Source organism: Stegodyphus dumicola, chromosome 6, assembly GCF_044657685.1.
Source record: "Stegodyphus dumicola isolate Sdum_Otavi_A_Nest chromosome 6, ASM4465768v1".
Taxonomy (NCBI): Eukaryota; Metazoa; Arthropoda; class Arachnida; order Araneae; family Eresidae; genus Stegodyphus; species Stegodyphus dumicola.
Window position 1 is genome coordinate 43,597,088 of NC_140773.1, and position 18,853 is coordinate 43,615,940.

Genomic DNA, 18,853 nt, shown 5'->3' on the forward strand with positions numbered 1-18,853 from the left:
AATGTAGTTTGTTGAACTTTAAATTTTTTGTAGTTGATAAATTTAACCTAACTCTACAGAAATCATTTTTTGTGTGTCGATTAAGTAAAAGTATTAGATTGACTAAGGAATTATAACCTTATTTAAATTATTGTAATTTAGTTTAATTGTTAAAGAAAAATAAGTTCTTCATGAAATTATTTAATTGAACTTGTGGATTTCCTTCATGGCGAGGATTGATTTGTAATAGTTTATTTGAGCTTCTTTGCTCCTTTCAGGGATTAACTTTGCTTGAAGGATTGTAATAGTATGAATTAGATTAATAATTTTATCCGGTTAAACTATACTCTTAAAAATAGAAAATTATTATGTGCAATAACTAAGCTATCTGTTTTAATTAATGGTATTAAGTGCAATAGTCTGCAGTTTTTTTTATTGATTATTCTGTGTGAAGTCTTTTCTTTTCTTGGAAAAGTGTAACTTGTTAAATTTATTTTTTTTTCTCCCCGGGGAGGGTATTGTTCATTTATTCAAAGTTTTATTCTGATATGTTTACTTGATTGTAAAAGTAATTATAGTAGATATTTTTAAAGGCTAAAGTTAAAGTAATATTACTCAATAAGAGTATGGATTGTAAAACTCAATAATTTACAGAACTGTTTGAATATATTTTGATTTTCTAAGTAATGGATATTGTAATTGCAGAAGAATTAAATAAATAAGTTCATTTTCTAGATCAGTCAATGGTTATTTTATTTTGAGTGCTCATGATTTTCACCAGTCTACTTCTCAAATTGATTATAGGGTTAATCCGGTAAACACAACGCAATGAAAAGATTTTATTGATACTAGTATTTTACTGTTGTAAGAGTATTTTAAGTGATATGGTCAACTAGTAGGTTACCTTTCAGGTACACTATATCTAAACACAACATAACAGATCTTTTATATAACGTATAAGAAGTTACAGAATTTGATAATTTCGAAAGAATATTAGTGATACGAGGGAAAATATGGAATATTTTGGGATATTTTCAAAACACACTAATAGTATCGCAATGGGAGGAAGCCCATATTCGACTTTAACCTTCAGTTTTATTCGGAAAGTTCAGTAAACCATTCTTTAGGCTCATTTAATTTTGAATAATCTCTATAATGCTCAGTTGCTTTACGTCTAAGCCTTTAATCTCTAATATTACATAATGGAGAATATGTATGTGCGTATGCAGATATGTATGTATATTTGTATCTTCCTTGCATTGTGGAAAAAGGGCGGCATATAGAGCCCCTCAGTTTTGAATAGGCATCCTTCATCCCAACAAGTACACCTCGAAAGTCGAAGTTTGAAATTCAAATTTGTTTCTTTTATTTATTTCATATTTTATGCGAATTGAACGCAATTCTGATTAATGAATTCTGCGGTTTAAAAACAGGGTAAGTGTAAGATATTTATATTTCTAATTTTGCCAGAAAACTAGCCTATTTTAAAGAAATGTGTTGCCGTTCGGCAAAGCGTAATATATTTGTATTTCAGATGTCATCAGTATTCTAAGCGAATTAAAATAAATGTGCTGCCATTGCATGAAATAAAATATATTTGACTCAACAATTGTCTTTCGGCAAAGCGTAAGATAGTTAATGCTTATTTTCATATTTAAATATCAGTAGTGTTAAAACGTCAGAATGCCAATTATTAATTTTCCGAGCAATAAATGCAGTTCCTTCCTTGTCTATATTATTATTAATTGCCAGATGGATCCGAGAAATAACACTAGCTAGACTCAGTATTATAATTATTATATATGTTTCTTTTTTTACAATAATTACTTCAGGCCTCAGACCGAGCAAGCGACTAATGTTACATATGAGTTAAGAAAAATTTAGTCCAACAATAACATCATTATAGAAAAAAATTGTATTTACATATTCGTTGCTGTTGCAATGTGTTCAAAAATAGTCACTTCTTGTTCTAATCTCTGCGTCTCGAAATCCAAATCAAAATTCCTGTTCGAACTGAAATCGTCCATATCTATGGCATCTATAGAAAAAATGAAAACAAATTTAATAATAGACAGGAATAAATTTTACGCACAGTTAATCAGAGAATAGGTCAGCTAAAAAACATATATATCATTGGTACTTTAAAACTGATCGAAATCAACGATTAAACAAACTATAAATATCGAAATATTTACTTTATGAGATTTATGGTGTTCGCAGAAAACATGGCAGAAGAAAACATCGTTGGGAAAACAATGCATATATCGTTGGGAAACATATTATAAGGTAATTAAAAATATGAAGTAAAGAGGAAAGGATGTTTCTAATTTCCCTTTGGAGTTCTCAAATCTTTATGTAAACATAATTTTAAACTCATAAGTCTGAAAACAAATATCTGCGATATTATCACCATACGATGATTTGTAGGTACTTTATGTTTTACCACGATATTTTCTCTACGATGTTTTAAAACTGTGAAGATTTTTGTTCTGTACTTGTGTCATGGCACCAAAAATGTTATGGTTTATTTATTTTTTTTTTTAAATTTTTTCCTGAATTTTTACCTCCTAAGTTACCAAAAAGGGGTACCCTACTAATTTACCAGAACACCAGAATACTCTTTCCTACAATAACATTCCAGTATCAATAACCTGTTCTAATTGCGTTGTGTTTATTTCGGAATAATCCATTTGAGTAAAGACTGGTAAAAATCATGAGCACACAAAATAAATTTAACCATTGAATGATCTAGAAAAAACTTATTTATTTATTTAACTCTCATTGCAATTAATATATATATATATTTTTACTTGGAAAATCAAAATATATTCAACACTGCAGTACTATTGTTTTACTAATCAAACTATTACTGAGTAATTATTACTTAACATCAGTCTTTAGAATTTCTATTATAGTTACTATAGCAATCATGTAAACATACCAACAATAGACTATAAATTAATGAACAGTAATTAATGAACAATACCCTCCCCGGGGAGAAAAAAAAATATAAATTTTAACAATTTACACCTTCTACTTCACACAGAATAATCAATACTATAGACATATTATTGCACTCAATACCATCCAACAAAATAAAATAGTTATTGCACATGATAATTTTCATTTTTTTTCCATTTGTTTATTAAAGTAGTAATTAACCGGATAAATGTTAGATAAATACACTACTATGATCCTACCAGAAGTTAATCCCTGAGAGTAACAGAGAGGCTCAAACAAGATATTACAAATCACTCCTCACCAAACAGGCTCTCCAAGGTTGAATTACATAACTATAAGAACTTATTTTCCTATACAATTAAGTTAAGTTACAATAATAAAAAAATTTAAATCCTTCGTCAATTTAATATTTTACTTAATCGACACAAAAAAAAATGATTTCTATATAGTTAGGTTATCTTGGTCTACCACAAAAAGAAATTTAATGCTCAACTCATCAATTAATTCAATCATTTAACTGCGGAAATTATTAAACTTTATCTAACCGGGAAAGAAAACGTAAAAATAATAACTTATCTGTGATAAGCAGTTGCTGAACAGCAGGCCAAATCTAACCATCCGAAACAAAATTGTCCCTGGAAGTTCAGGAGTAAAGCCGGCAGCGGGTAACAGGTTAAGAAGGTTCGTCGATTATATGGAGGTTGTCACGCGAGCCGTAGGGGTTTTCTAAATTTAATCAGGATGAACAAGGAAGATCCCTCTTGGATGAAAAATTTGAAATACAGTCCAGGACTAGGAGACGACAGCTGTCAGCAAGGAGAATATTTCAGCTCAGGAATCATTCGGTGGGATAGGCGAGTCGACTTCTAAGCTCAAAGAAGAAGCGGGTTTTGGGTGAAGCAAAAAAAAAAAAAAAAAAAAAAAAAAAAAAAACCCAATGAAGCATTTCTATGGTAGAGGCAGTAGAGACATCTGATGAAGCAAAGACGTATGAAGCATTTCTAAGGTAGAGACAGTAGAGACATCTGATGAAGCAAAGACGACGATTTTCAGCATTTAATTTCCCGAGAACTTTAATGAACACATACACCAAAAAAATATATATAATTTGCTACGATGACCTAGGTATAGACAAAGATACCCGTAAACCAGGGCCCGCGCTCAAGGCGCAGAGGCACGAGGCCCGTAACGAATTCGGTGAAGAACAGCATTTTCTCGGCAGAATCTGCTGCCTATGCGTGCAGCCCCGAAAGGAATTCAAAAGAAAGCAGAAGACGTGTCAAAAGTGAGTTCGTCCCCCAAAACAACCCGTTAAAAGGGAGGACGCCGGACTTCCAAGTTGGCACAACCCACTCTCCGCCGAAAGTTAAAATAGTTGCAACAACAACATACCCTCATGTTATCAAACTCGCCAAATCCACTACTTTGAAACCTCAACGGAAATTCTAAGTCGCCAAACCTTCGCCAAATAAACACCACCTGTGACAGGGGAAAATTAGGAATTTCAACAACCCTGCACGGGGTCCCAACGAAAGAGCGCTGAAACTCGCAAAAAGTGACTTTTCAACCGGAAAGAGGGCATTTCATCCCCCTTTAACTAAATCACAAGCAAACGAAGAAAATTTTACCAATTAAAGCTAATAACTGAAATGCAATTAAAGTTAGAAAAACGAAAGTTATGCCAAATTAAAGAGCTAATTTTTCTGCAACTAATGATATTAAATACTAAGAAATCACATTAATTTTTGACATGAAAAACTGAGTTTATTACGTAGAAAGAAATACTTATCCATTGTTTGCGTGTACAAGATTGAAGACGCAGTTCGCGTAAACTCGGAAAGCCAAAATATATTATACTAGAATTAATAGGCCCAAAAAGAATATAACCAAACTTGTGTAGCTCAAATTTTGAATAATTACAAATTAAAATTTTGTTTTTTATGAATCACTTAATTAAATTAAATTCGCTACACAACATTTTTAATTCATTTTCTAAGACGATACCACGGTATTTGGTACTACGATGCTTTTGCCTTATGCTGATTTCTCCGCGATGCTTTCTTCTGGGAGGGTTTTGCTTGTAAGCAGATTTATAACTTCGTTCTGGTAACTTTCTGCAAGCATAAAATGAAAATAAATATTGAGTAAGAATTGCTCATTTTCAGAATCAAACCAATAGAAATATTAAAATTTTATTAATATGAAAGGAATAATTCAAAAGAAGTTTGTTTCGGGGTTACAGGCGGTGAATTCCATGATTTGTAAATATATTATGGACATAACTATGAAGAGAACAAGGCTTAAAAAAGCATCAACTAAATAACTGGTTTTTAATATGTAACAATGCATCTTCACACAATTCTGTTTTCCTTAAGTAATTTCTAGCAAAGAAAATTGTTGCAGTTCTCAACTGTTCTCTTATTCACCAAACTTGGTACCTGCAGACTACTTTCGCTTCCCTAAAATCTCACTTCGCTCATAATTTTAATAGTATAAAATTATATAGAAAACCGCATCTGAAAATTAAAGAGCATTAAATTGTTAAATTTTATAATCTACCTGATCTAGCAATACCCATAAATTCCTTAATGTAATGATAAAAAAGTTTAATATTTATTTATTTTTCATTAATTAATTTCTTTACCATAACAAGAGAGAATGCTGATGTAGTTTAGTTGCTTGAATTTTACTTACTTGGTCTTCGAATTTTCTTATCTAAAGCAGATCGAAGAGATAATACTTCCTGAAAGCTTTCCAGGATATCTTCAAAAGGGATTTCAGACACACTTGTACTCTTATGATTAGGATTTGACGTTTGTGAACAGATGCTAGCTAAGAGGGCGCTGACAAACACAGCAAAAAACCTAAAACGACAGAAAGCCCAAATAAATTGAACAATAAGACTAAAATATCAATAAAAATGTTGTGACAATCTAATACGTTACAGAACTGAATGTTTTTAAAGTGTTTTCAATAATATTATACAATATTTTAAAAATAAAGCAACTTAAAACAACTACAATGTGAATTTCATGTACAGCCGAGTTTAACATGGAAACAGTTTTAAACATCTACGAGAAGCCCAATATTTTAAAACTTAACAACCCGAAAATAAGGTAAAGAACTAAAATCATTTGGTTTTAAGTGAGATTGCTATTTTGCGTAGCTGCTGAAAACAGCTACGCCAAATGATAGAAAAAAAGGTACAACCCATGAGCATGTCTGGAATTTCATCAGTCGGCGCCTCGCTCGTACAGCTGCTGGGGCACATACTAAGACTGAATTTTGGCGGCAGGTCGAAGCCATATGCAATGCCATTTCCCAGGACTACATTCAAAACATGTATCACCGCTTAGCGTGACAGGCTCTCACCGCTCAGCGTGACAGACATACAAAGTAATGATTTCCGTTCGTTTTGTTTTTCATCTTGTAAATTCGATCATTCATTTGTACCACTATCAGTAATATGTGGAATAAATTTCATTCATTTGCGACTATTCCTTCATGGTGTTGCATTTTCCACAAACCTTAGTGTAGCTATACATTCTGACACACAGAAGAACAATTACAACTTAACTTCAATAAGTAACTTGTTTATGTAATGTGAGCTTCTTCCTTTCTTCATGTGCTGTATCTATAAACATTGAGTCACACGTTTCACTGAAAAATATAATCTGACCAGTCTAGAAGCACTTTCTGATACTCAGAATCCGTAACTTAGAATTTGACTTTGATTCGTCTTCGAATAATATCTTAAACGAATTTCAACATCTTGTAATAATTCAGGATGAATACATTAATATCCAGTCCACACTCTCACAAACGTTTTAAAATCTAAAAAGAGAGCCGAGAATATCATCCCATTAAGACTTCAAAAAAAAAAAAAAAAAAAAAAAAAAAAAAAAAACTTAAATTTATACTCGACAACCTCAAAAACGCAATATTTCAAGGACACTGTAGGCAAATTCGAATACGTTTCCCTAGTTAAAAAAACTTCCCACACCCAAAAAGGAAGTGTGCTAATACATCATAAATCTCATCAAACCACACTAGAGTAAAAGAAGATCGACACTCAAACTGACTCTCTTAATTTACAGGCATCTGTCCAAAGATCCTTGATTCCTGAAAATCCCCCAAAACCTTATCTACTTCTATAAATTTACGATCAGACAACTTGCATACTGCAAACGAAAAATTTCCAGCAAGAAATTGATCTGGTTTACAAATCTGTGTGGTTTATCCATTTAGTTTTAACTAACACTCCATTTTAAGTTTGACTTTCCTATTACTTCTCTTTTCATCCACGAGTTTCGTGACAGAATGTAAATGAGAAAGCGAGAGTTTATTCAGATTAAGGTAGAATGAAGTGCTATTTAAGTTTATAGTAGTTAGTGCTATTTAAGTTTCCGAAGTTATTTTTATATTATTGTACGCCTGTTCTAGGCCACATTGTGCTGTGATTATTAGAGAACTGCGTTAGCTGCATTGATGTGTTCTCGGCATTAGACTTGTCTCGCCGGTTTATTACAAACCAGAACTCTTCCTTCGCGTTAAACTATTCTGTTAGCCGTTAGGCTAATCTACCATACCTTGAAATTATTATTCGTTACGTATTTCGGTTAAGCCAGATGTTCTGGCTTTCTGTAATCCAAGTTGGGTCATTTGTTAATTTTATGTTTGAATAAAAGGGTCTAATACACTCTTCTTCTGATATCTGTTTAATTTCACAAGGCTATATAATAATTCTTCAACAGTCCTTTTAAAAGTTTATGTTCCCAAAGAGACATAGATTTTACAAATCGTCTCGAGAAATGATAAAACATTATTGACGCCTTGTATAAATATATTCCCTTATATGATCTTTGCATCAATATTAAGAAAATAGTAAAAAACAAAAGCAGCGATATTGCAGTTGTATGCCATGATAAAATGATGTTAATCTTTTAAAAGGTACACTGAAAAGCAGCCCGATATAGCTATTGCTCTTAAAATTTTAAAACATAGACTTCTTTCATCACATACATTCAGATTATAGCGAAAAGAAGTTTGTACAAGAAAGGAGAATACATGTTTGTCGTAGAAATGACACTTTTCTGAAAATTCTGAAGCTAGCACAATACAGTTCTCTTTCTAAAGAAAAATAAATCACCGGAAAATCCTCTCTCATATCGTCCAATATATCTACTCCCATCTCTTAGCAAGCTCTTTAAAAAACTGATAACACGTTTAAACTTTCATTTCCATAAAAATACAATTTATACATAAAAACAAAACATAGCAAACAAATCGATTGATCACGCTTTCCAGATAATGCAGGAGGTTCTACCCCGAAATAAAATCCACAATTCCATTCGTGAATAATATCAGCATTTGACTCAGTTTGTTTCTAGATATAATAAAACCATTAGAATCAATCAACTGTCCTAAAGTTGTATTTTACTTCATAAAAGAATTATTTAAATAAAAGCTCATTGCAATGTACTTCAAAATCAGGTATTCGGTTTTATAAAATAACAAAGGGACGTCCATAGGACTCCTGTTTGAGCCTTACATTAAGGAACCTTATTGCCATTGTGGCACTGAAAAGCTTCGATAATTTTCAACGTATTCATGCCAGAGCACATGCTGACGATTTTTAACTCATTGTTCACGGTAAAAGTCGTCAAGCAATTGAGGAAAATTCCAATACCTTTCCGAAAATCTACCCCATTTCTCTGTGGCAGTCCATGTGTTAAAATAATTTTGATGGCATGTATACCATAAAGATCTCATACAGTATAGTATAATTCTTTTTTAGGCTTTTCTTCTGTGCATTTATGTTCTGAAAATTTATTCAGTATTTATATTTTGTTTATAGCAATCTGAATTATAATACACTGAACATGAATAATTTCGATTTCAATTTGAAATGTGCCTAATGAAAAAAATAAAAATATATTAGTTTATAATTTTGTTTTAATTTTTAAGTCATACTAATTAACTTGAAGTAGGAATAAGTAAATTTGAAAAAAAAGCTTCTTAATTTTTTGTGTATGTATGTGTTTTAATGGATTACATAACTATTATTTTTAGTGCGCGTTACTCAGTATTAAAAGGGAGATTATCCTCTTCTGATAATCACTTCTGAAATGGAATAATTTTTTATGTGGTAAGAATTTAGTAATAATATTTTTACTTATTTTTCAAACTAACTGACCTATTTGTTTAACCTTTTACTTCCTGATGCCTGACAAAATCAAGAAACAAAGTATCTAACTAAAAATAAACTGAATTCAGCCTCAAACACCAGAGAAGAAATACTCATACATATCAATTAATAAATTCCCAGAAAAAAATTAAACAATTTCTCGGTACGTTCAAATAACCAAATAATTCTTAGAGTTAGACTCGATATTATATCGAACTATTGCTGAATGCAACGTTGCCGGTTCCTGAGTCCGAATAAAGTCCGTAGGCACATGGCATAATAAGCACCGCACGTGGGAAAATCTCTGAAGATAAATCGGAGGCAACCAAATAATTCATCAGTAATCATCCATTATATTAATAATAATAAATATAAAAAGTGTTTAATACAAGCGTTGTGTTTTTAATTATAAAAATATTTAGCAATACTCTGGGTTTATCAATCTTCATGCTTCTAAAAAGCCATAAGACTCAAACAAATGGAGAGACTAGACAGACTACCAAATAAATAACACAAATAAAAATAAAAATATTTATCAATAAACACATTTATTAATCTCTAGAGTACCATAAATGAGGATAGCTGTCCAGAATACCTTTACATCCAATGATTAAACAATATTCCAAATTATACTATTTTTAAATATTTCTTTATCAAAACTGGGTAACACACTTAAATATAATGCAAGATCATTTTGCAGAGTATTTCGATTGTTACTTAATTATATTTCATAGAGATTAGAAGAATCTTTAAAATCTCACACATTCAATTGTGTCCACAGCATTCCAATACTCAACTTAAACGTTACGAAATCATTATCAATTAATGTAAGTCATAATTAATAGAATTACATATTTTACAGACATTAGTTTTAAAGTCACTTAAGCACAACCCATTTCCTTTTAATTCTAATTTAAAATTCCATTTCTACTGATTAAGATGAAATAAAATTTTCCTCACTTGATATATAAAACAATGATATATATAAAAATGATACAAAGACAACTAACAGTAGAATTTCCTTACACCATCAGTCAGAAGGAGCTCCTAAGATTCAGTGCTCTCTCTGTCTCGAATTATCTGCGACTTCAGCGCAGGATCACGTTATCGAGTTCTTGGTATGCTTCACAAATCCACACAAAATACGAGTTCAAGAGAAATGACATATTGCAGAAAATATAAGGGAAGAAGCGCACTATCAATAATTTTTTAGTAGCTGAAAGTAGATGAATGGAGAAACCGTAGTGATTCAGGAACATAAGACAGGAAAACGTTGCTCACACAGACGCGTTCAGGGGTCATATTTCTTGTAGAGAGCTGCATACTGGATTGAAAGAATGAAATCTTCAGGTATTGGGAGTTGAGCTATAATTAAATCTATTGGTGCGTTCGCTCGACTTGAGCGGTGAAGCACGAAGCACAAGCACGATTTCTTCGCCCTACAACCGGAGCGTTGGCTTTGTAAAGCGGCAGTCAGCTAAGGGATGCATCGGCCAGGAAAACGTGGGCCCCAGCCAGTACCTCCTATAAACGAAGCCACCGCACGCCGCACACTACGTCACTAAAGTCGTCCTTATGTACAGAAAGCATGGTTGCCACATGAAACCACTTATCGCTGTTATTCCTTTAAGAGGAGAGAAAATGAAAAGTGGTTTTTATTTCCTTGCATAAGGCTTACTATATCGTTTGGTTTTAAATATATATATATATGTGTGTGTGTGCAAATATATATATTCCGATTTGATTTCATCGACTGCATTTTCTAATTTCAAATACCTAACCTTACTTTCCTTATATATTTTTATGCTTAAAATAATAACAGTATAGTAAAGAAATTAATTCAACATACTTCAGATTAGTAGTAATAAATATATACTGAATATCTGGCTGATGCTGGTTTGCTTTCTGAAGAATATATATTTTATTAAATATTTTCTTCCTTAACAAAGAGGATAACGCATAATTAAGCAAGTTTACAATTGATTAACACTAAAAATCCTTAAATTAATTTTAATCAATTTTTAACGGCATTTTCTGTTTCTCATAAATACAAATTTACACATAATTGTTTAGTCATTTTCCGCTTTTTTTTCACTTCAGTGTGGGACTGAATTTCTTAACAGATGAGAAACCTGGAGAATGATTTGAAAAATACTATTTTTTAGCATCTATCAATATTTATTCATTGGTAGTTTTAAAATACGGTAGCAAAACATTTCATATATTTAGGCATTTTAAATTAGATCATTATTTGAGAATACATAACTGCATCTTCCCCAATAATAAAAAAAAAAGAAAAATTGTAAAAATTCAACAAACTTGACACTTGCTAGGAATTCAAAATTCTTATGTTTCATTCTTATTGTTAAATGTTTGTAACACCCCTTTTGTCTAATTATGTGCATATAATTTTTTTTGTAGTAAATTTTTGTTCCTGAAAGCATTTCATTGTAACTTATTTGAGAATTTTTTAGCAAATGATAAATATGAAGTTTATATATGTATTTACTGGAATTTTTATCAGGGTAATCAGTAGGAACTTTTAAAACATCTAAATAGATCAAATGTCCTCAATTCTTAGAATTGAAAGAATAACAAGTTTTATGTATTTTCCTATTAGAAATGAAAATAAATATAGCCTGATTGTTAAGATGTAAAGTAAGATTTAAAATTTTCAAAATAATTCAGATTTTTATTAAAGGAAAGCAACACAATTAGGATGCAAAACATATAAAAAGGATTTTATTTATTTATTTTTTTTGGCCTGAATTTTTTGTACCAGTAAATTTATAACTGGAAGTAATAGGAAATGGCATTGCATACTACAGTGGGAAAAAGGGTGGGACGACTATTTATTTATGTAACTTGATGCTACTTATTTTTTATTACAGTTAAGTCTTTTTAATATCAAAATAGTTTAGTATAACTGCATGAAGCCTTACAGCTGGGAAGGATTAAAAATATTTTTTTACTCAATTTATTTTTGATAAATTTTCCCCTGTATATGTACAACCACATCATTAGAAATTTTAATTCCAAAGTATTTAATTTTAGTTTTGACAGAATTTAGCATGTATTACAATGAAAATATTGTATAAGAATACAGTGAATTTCCTCCATAAAAATGCATGAATATCTATAAAAATGACTCATATGGAATTGTAGGTAAAAACAAATTGTATTTATTTTCTTCTTACAGCGTAAAATTAATGTAATAAACATGTCTGCTTCAATTAAAATAATATTAAAAAATTGCAAGATACTGATTTCAAAATCTAAACAATAGTAATATTAATTGGCAAAGTATTTTATCTTCAAAAATCAATATTTCTCTAGTTTACAATAAATACACCTATTTTGCACAAAATGATATTATATAAGAGACTTAACAACTTTAGCACTTTACTGTCATAATTAGTTATCTATTACAAATGTTTTTTTTTTGTGTGTGTGTGTGCATGCATTTTGAAAGAGTTGGTAAAGATTTCACAACACAAATAGAAAAAGCACTATTTTTTTTATTTAACATACTATCTACATTCTGCAAAAAATATTCATTTAGATAAAATGAATTACAAATTAAGTCTGAAGATAATAAGAAACAATAGATTAGTGTCACTATCTTATTTTATAAAGTTTACTAACTTATAAACATAGTATATGTCATTTCTGCTGTATGCATAAATTATTTTTTTAATGTTTTCAATTTCCGTTGCCTATTTAAATTGTTACTTAAAAGATTATCATTCAACTTTTTGCAGTAATTATTTAGAAAAATATTCGTTGATGCTTGTATGATGTTTTTCAAAATAATTTGAGGGTCATGAAGTTTAGGACAGTCATTCAACTCTAAAAAAAAATTTTCATGAAGTAAATTTAGAGTAATTTTACACACTGTAACTCGTGGATTTGCCGAAAATAAAAATTTTTGCTCATATTCATCTGAAATAAGTTTCTTAACAACAATAAAATTGTATATAACAGCATGTAAAATATCAGGATGAGGATACATAAGACCTCTATCAAAAACCTTAATCCATGAATGAATATTTTCATCGTTTTCTAAAGCTAACTCCTTATCAATAGTAATATTGGATTTACATACATCACATTTTAACTTTTTTAGCATACTATAACATCAATATCCAGCTATATAAGTCAAAATAGGTACATCCAATTTTATGTCGTGCATATCACTATCTTCAACTGTTATTTCATCTATGAATGTTTGTACATCAGTGTCATCAAAAGTTTGTTCTTCAGTGTCTTTAAAATCAGATACATGAAGAGGAATATTTCCAAATTTTGAAGAATTTATTAGGGTTGGTAATGTACTCTGAAGTCTTAATTTACCCTCTATTTCATAAACCTGTCTGATAGAAATATTATGGTGAGCTCCAGCCAGTTGCCTGTACTTACCAAATCTAGCCTCTAACATATCTGTTTGTATTTTTCCAAGTAAAAGGTATTTAAAACCCAACTCATTTATACAATACCTTGATATCTCAATTAAAGCATACGTTGTATGGTATACTGCAAAGTGAGTTTCTTTGGTTAGGCAACCAGAGGTTAAATTCAAATTTTTCCAACTATCTAGCCAATTCAAAAAGTTATTCATAAAAACATATTTTTCATCATTTTCTGCCACAGTGAAAGGTGTTTCAAATACATTATTTTTATGAACCCCTTTAAAAATAGATTTCACATTTACAATTGACCACCATGTGTTTATTATTTTAATAAAGTTTCCAGTTTCTTGGAAATTTATTATTTCTTTCTGCTGCCCAAAAGAAAATAATGCTTCAACAACATTATCATTAAAAATCTGCAATGCAAGCTTTACACTTTGTTTTTCTAAGTTAGTTGGATATAGAGCTTTTATTGTCAGACCATAAGCATACTTTAATAACTTACCAGTTTCAGATTCATGTAATTTTTTAATACAAGAAAAAGATGCAGTTTCAATATGTGAAGCATCATCAAAACTTGGGAAAAACATACTCTGATTATTATTTTTTTGATTTATCCAGTTATTTCTAATGCATTTTAAAATATGCACTGTATCAATAATAAAAAACATTGGCCTAGATTTGTCAACAGGGTTTTGATAAACAATACTAACTTTAGGTGGTTCGGAAAACAGAGACATAGCCTTTTTATTAATCGAATTATTGTCAGTGACAATAGCAATAATTTTAAACCCAATATTTTCTAATCCCACAACAATTTTTTTAATATAAATATACAAATTATCCGCACTAAGTGTTTTCACCGGCAAAATATGTACAACATCCTTATAAACAGATAATAGGCTGCGAATCATGAAAACATATGCACTAGATGCAGCATTTTTGCAATTATATGCCATTCCACACAAATTACCACCTTTATAATCAAATGCTTGATTTAGATGAATTTCATCAATCATTAAAATAACAAGCAGATCTTTTTCTGATAGTTCTTGAAATTTAAATTTTATGTAGCTTAGGAACTTTTGGTTGTATTGTTCATTTATTGGATATATATTAAAATCTGAAAAAATTTTCTGAATGGTCCGTGGATGAGGCATAATAATATTTTCTGAATTTCGAATAAAATTATATGCATGTGGTGAAATTGTGTGAAGTAAAATGGAAAATATTAGAAAGTCTGCAGAATACCTATATTGTTGTTTTTCTGAATTCAAGTTTGATAGTTGCTCAACGAGAAAGTTTATTTCATTGTTTTTATGAGGAATTTTCTCTTTTAAAATTGTCATTAATTCATTTACAATTTGTAAATAATTTTGAATACTGTCTTCAGATGAATCATTTGAGGCAAATAGGTCTAATTTCTCTAAAATACTTAAAAGATCTTTAAGGTTGTTAATTTTTGATGGGATTACATATTGCTTCAGTGATTTAATAGGTATATTTCTAATTGCTACAGATATATTCAAATTACAATCAATCAATAATGATTTTAGAATTCTTGGATGATTGTCATTAGAAATATTAAGAATCATAGTATGTATAGGCCTGTGTATAACTATCCAGTTATCTGGTAAATTCACAGTATTAAAACAAATTTTTAGTTCATCTAAATTATAAAACATTTGTTTTCGTTCATACTCTTCCTTTTCAGCTAAGCTACAGGCTAAGGCTTTTTCGAGTGCATCTTGTTCTCTTTTGAGTCTTTTATGCTCTGGTGATTCCCTTGATGAAACACTGGAACTAAGATGACTCGGACCATCAGGAAACAGACTTGGAATTGCACCATTCTTTAAACGAGGATATGACAATGGTATAATGATCTTCTTTCCAGTTTTCTCATCAAAGAATTCAGTTTGCCTCAGAACATCCTCTTGCTTGAAGTGAAGTTCACACACCTTTTAATATGAAAAAGAACAAATAAATAAACATGTATCAAAAGGTTAAACAATTATAAAATCGTAAGCATTCGCCATCCTTTAAATACATGCACAGTCTAATAAGGGTTTTATTGTATTTTTATTTAATCATGGCAAAGCACTCAAGAGCTATCTGCTTAAGGGAAGGGTTACCGTTGTGTCATTTAATTTCTTTAAAAATAATACAGGGCGATAATGTTTGGATGGTAACAATTTGAAGAGATATAGCCATTTAAAGTGCACAACGCAAAAAAGTGATGCAGCCATTTAGAGTGAATAATGCAAAATCTTAAAACAAAACTATTAACTCTTTTGGGCTAAAAAGAGCCATGGATGCTGTCATAAAGTTTTGAAAAGTGCAAATAATTAGCACATGTTTGTTGTCATATGTCAAATGCATATAACATAAGTAATATTTAATTGATACATCCTCAGGTAACATACAATTGCTCATGTATATATAATTGCTACATCCTAAATATTTCTTTCTTCAGTTATTTGAAAACAACACTTGGTTATGGAATTACATTCAAAATGGTGATAATACAGTTATAAAAAGAATAAGATTAACCATCAGTTGATGGATAAGAATAAGATTAACCACATTCATTCATTCGTACCATTCAAATATAAAGTTACTGGCTCTTTTTCTAAACATTTTTACAAATGATATGTTCACAACCAGAAGTACAAATTTACTTGTGTGCCTATGAATGTTTATATTTAAGAGCATAAAACATCATTAATCATTAAAAAAATTCATTTTTCTTGAATTATTAAAACATGTATAAGTGCTAAAATATGATACACAAAGAAAAAAAACAAGAATTTGTATATTTAACAGTTTATTTGCAGTAATTAAATATTTTAGGCTATTCTTATGTAATTTTGGAGTGAAATATTCACATTCATCAATCGTGTTTGACATTATATTACTGTGGAAGGCTCACTAGATTGCTTATTTTCCATATAATTTTCTTAACTTTTTTCAAAAATTTTAAAAGTTATATAACTTATTAATACAATGAAACATTTTCATATTCCACTGCAACAAGTATAAATAAACAAAACCCCTTATATAAGTGTTTTTAGATAAGAAATTAATGTAAATTTCAAGCCCACAAGAACTTACTGCCAGTAGCAAGTGAACCACTGTAACAAGGCAGGTGTTATTGGCATAAGAAACTCGTACTTTTATAGATGTGTGTGTGCATGAAACAATTTAATAGGATAATTAGGATTTATGCTAACATGTAATGAAAACTAGTAAGCTTACAATCTTAGGCAATATTATTTGAACAAGACAGTTTAATTTAAACACCTTGTAACTTATTACAGAAATTAAAATAATTACTGTCAAAACTAGTCCATTTATACGATTGTTTTCTTTTACATATATTTCATAATTTTTTTAAGGATTTTAGAATTAATAAAGTTTAGAACATTGCATAATTAGCATTAATTTCCTGTTCACATGAGTTACGAGCAAAATGCATTCTCAAATGCTCCTAGCATATAATAAAGGGGCATTGCATACATTCAGTTTTAAAAAGAAAAAAAAAATAAAATAGGTGGAACGAGACTTATCTAAATCAAAAGAAATAGTATACCCAAACAGTTAAATACTTATATCTAAAACAACTTTAAATTAACGGCTTTAAAATTACGACTTGAAGCATTTTATATTTATCTACTTAAAGTTATAATATGAACTTTATAAGGTTGGTGGATTTTCTATTGACTAGTTATTGAGAAAAGGGTCCATTTTATAATCACTTTAAAATTCAGTATAAGCTCTGTATAACATAAATTCCTGAAAGATTAATCAATCCCAAATCAATGTGCGTGTTATAAAGATCCCGACGCCGAAAATATAAATTACTGAAAGAATTCATTAATAATACTCATTCATAATGGGATAAGAGAAATTTCTGCCTAGTAAATAAATATATAACTATGCTTGTATAGAAAGTAATTAAAACTTCGTTTTATTTTCTATGGTTGAATGCAATGGAACTTTAGTAAATTATTTCCCTTGCATTGAGAATTTTTTGTTTTCGCATTTTCAAGTCATGTTTCTTTCAATGACATTAATCTTTCAGGAATTTTCTAATTTAAAAATGAAATGCATGCTTACCTTTGAATGTTTCGTAGGCTTGAATCCATCTTTTCGTTTGCAGTTCCAAATCCATTGTTTTCTCAGTTGTTCTTCCGTAGGAAAACTAAATACAGCCACCTTCGGGCCATTCTTATAATTTCCTTTGCATGTTGCAACACAGCATTTATGTGGCATAATAAAAAATAAATAAAGTAATTTAAATGAAAAATGTTCTATTAGAGCACACTACACTTTCAAACAACAGTCAGTTCACTACGCTACGACACCGAAGTATATTCTTTCATTCTTTGCCACGAGGAAGATGGTAGGAATGACGACTTAGATGACGTCAGACCGTTCAAGCAACCCTAGAGGCTTGGCTTCGTATATAGGAGGTACTGCCCCAGCCCGCTTGCGCAGACAAGCTAGCCCCATATCCTTCTTATCTCCTACTTGATAACTTCAGATCAATCTTAAAACTGCTTTTAAATTTCCACACAAGACTCGAAGAAAAATCGGTTTCTCATCCCACCAAAATATTACAAGCTGAAAGATAAATATAAATTTAAGCTTGACTAACCGGGTGAATTTTCTCATTTTTGTATTTATTATTTTCAGTCCCCCAACGAATAGAAAGCGAAATGCTGCCACAAAGACACTTATCTGGACACCTTCAAAGTGAGTCACCCAAAACGCATGAGAAACAGAAATTCGACCCCTTCTAACTTCGGAGAGCAACACATAGATAAGGTCAATGCTGCCCTTTAATTGCAGCCCGAAAGAATTCACTCGAGGCTTCTCCGTTCGCAAAACGCATTTATCCATCACTTGCAACATTCATAAATCAAATACCAAGAAAAGACGCCAATTAATTCTTCCTTTTCACACCAAGTAAACAAAACCTCTTGTAGCGACGATACTTTAACAGCTTTTTATCTTTGTAAATATTACTCACAACCCACCTAGTGAATCTATTTGGGGAATACTGGCCAAATAATTCGATCCCTTATTCTGTTTAGATGCTCGGAAAAAAACACTCCCTGTTTCGTGAGAAAAGTCTAAGCATAAAACAATAAATACAATAAGCTTTTAACTGCCAAAAATATATATCCACTACACTAGTCACAGAAAATTTGAGTTAAACAAAAACATAATAGTAATTAATTAAAATACAGTAACACAATTAAAATTTTCACACAATGGTTTTTGATCGATAGCTTTATTATAATTTGTTTAATGT

General features: G+C 30.4%; 2 protein-coding genes and 1 long non-coding RNA gene across 5 annotated transcripts in view; 1 reads left to right on the forward strand and 2 right to left on the reverse strand.

Annotated features, from left to right (window-relative positions):
* Window positions 1–18,853, forward strand: part of LOC146996731 (uncharacterized) — a 115,168-nt gene that overhangs the window by 83,914 nt on the left and 12,401 nt on the right. The window lies entirely within an intron of this gene.
* The window catches only part of LOC118192166 (immunomodulatory peroxidase-like), an 88,694-nt gene that overhangs the window by 65,257 nt on the left and 4,584 nt on the right, over window positions 1–18,853 (reverse strand). For 2 of the 3 annotated variants that reach the window (XM_035363063.2, XM_035363061.2), the window contains exons 2-3: window positions 5,635–5,804; window positions 1,903–2,017 (exon numbers count right to left, since the gene is read on the reverse strand). In XM_035363063.2, the coding sequence (XP_035218954.2) occupies window positions 1,903–2,017; window positions 5,635–5,804 (285 nt within the window). Of the gene's footprint in view, window positions 1–1,902; window positions 2,018–5,634; window positions 5,805–10,153; window positions 10,174–18,853 lie in introns of those variants that run through there. The other variant, XM_035363062.2, reaches the window with a different exon arrangement.
* Window positions 13,266–17,997, reverse strand: LOC146996732 (uncharacterized). The gene is made up of 3 exons (XM_085817951.1): window positions 17,653–17,997; window positions 14,788–15,494; window positions 13,266–13,716 (listed from the first exon to the last, which is right to left on the reverse strand). The coding sequence occupies exons 1-3, from the start codon at window positions 17,806–17,808 to the stop codon at window positions 13,266–13,268; spliced, it is 1,314 nt and encodes a 437-aa protein (XP_085674077.1). The 5' UTR covers window positions 17,809–17,997.

Excerpts from the sequence above, each read along its gene's own strand:
- LOC146996732 (XM_085817951.1), bottom strand. The coding sequence starts at position 17,808 with ATGCCACATAAATGCTGTGTTGCAACATGCAAAGGAAATTATAAGAAT. Across the intron at positions 15,495-17,652 it reads AGCCTACGAAACATTCAAAG|GTGTGTGAACTTCACTTCAA; the intron begins GTAAGCATGCAT and ends TCATATTAAAAG. Across the intron at positions 13,717-14,787 it reads TCAGAAAAACAACAATATAG|TTGGAAAAATTTGAATTTAA; the intron begins GTATTCTGCAGA and ends TTGGCTAGATAG.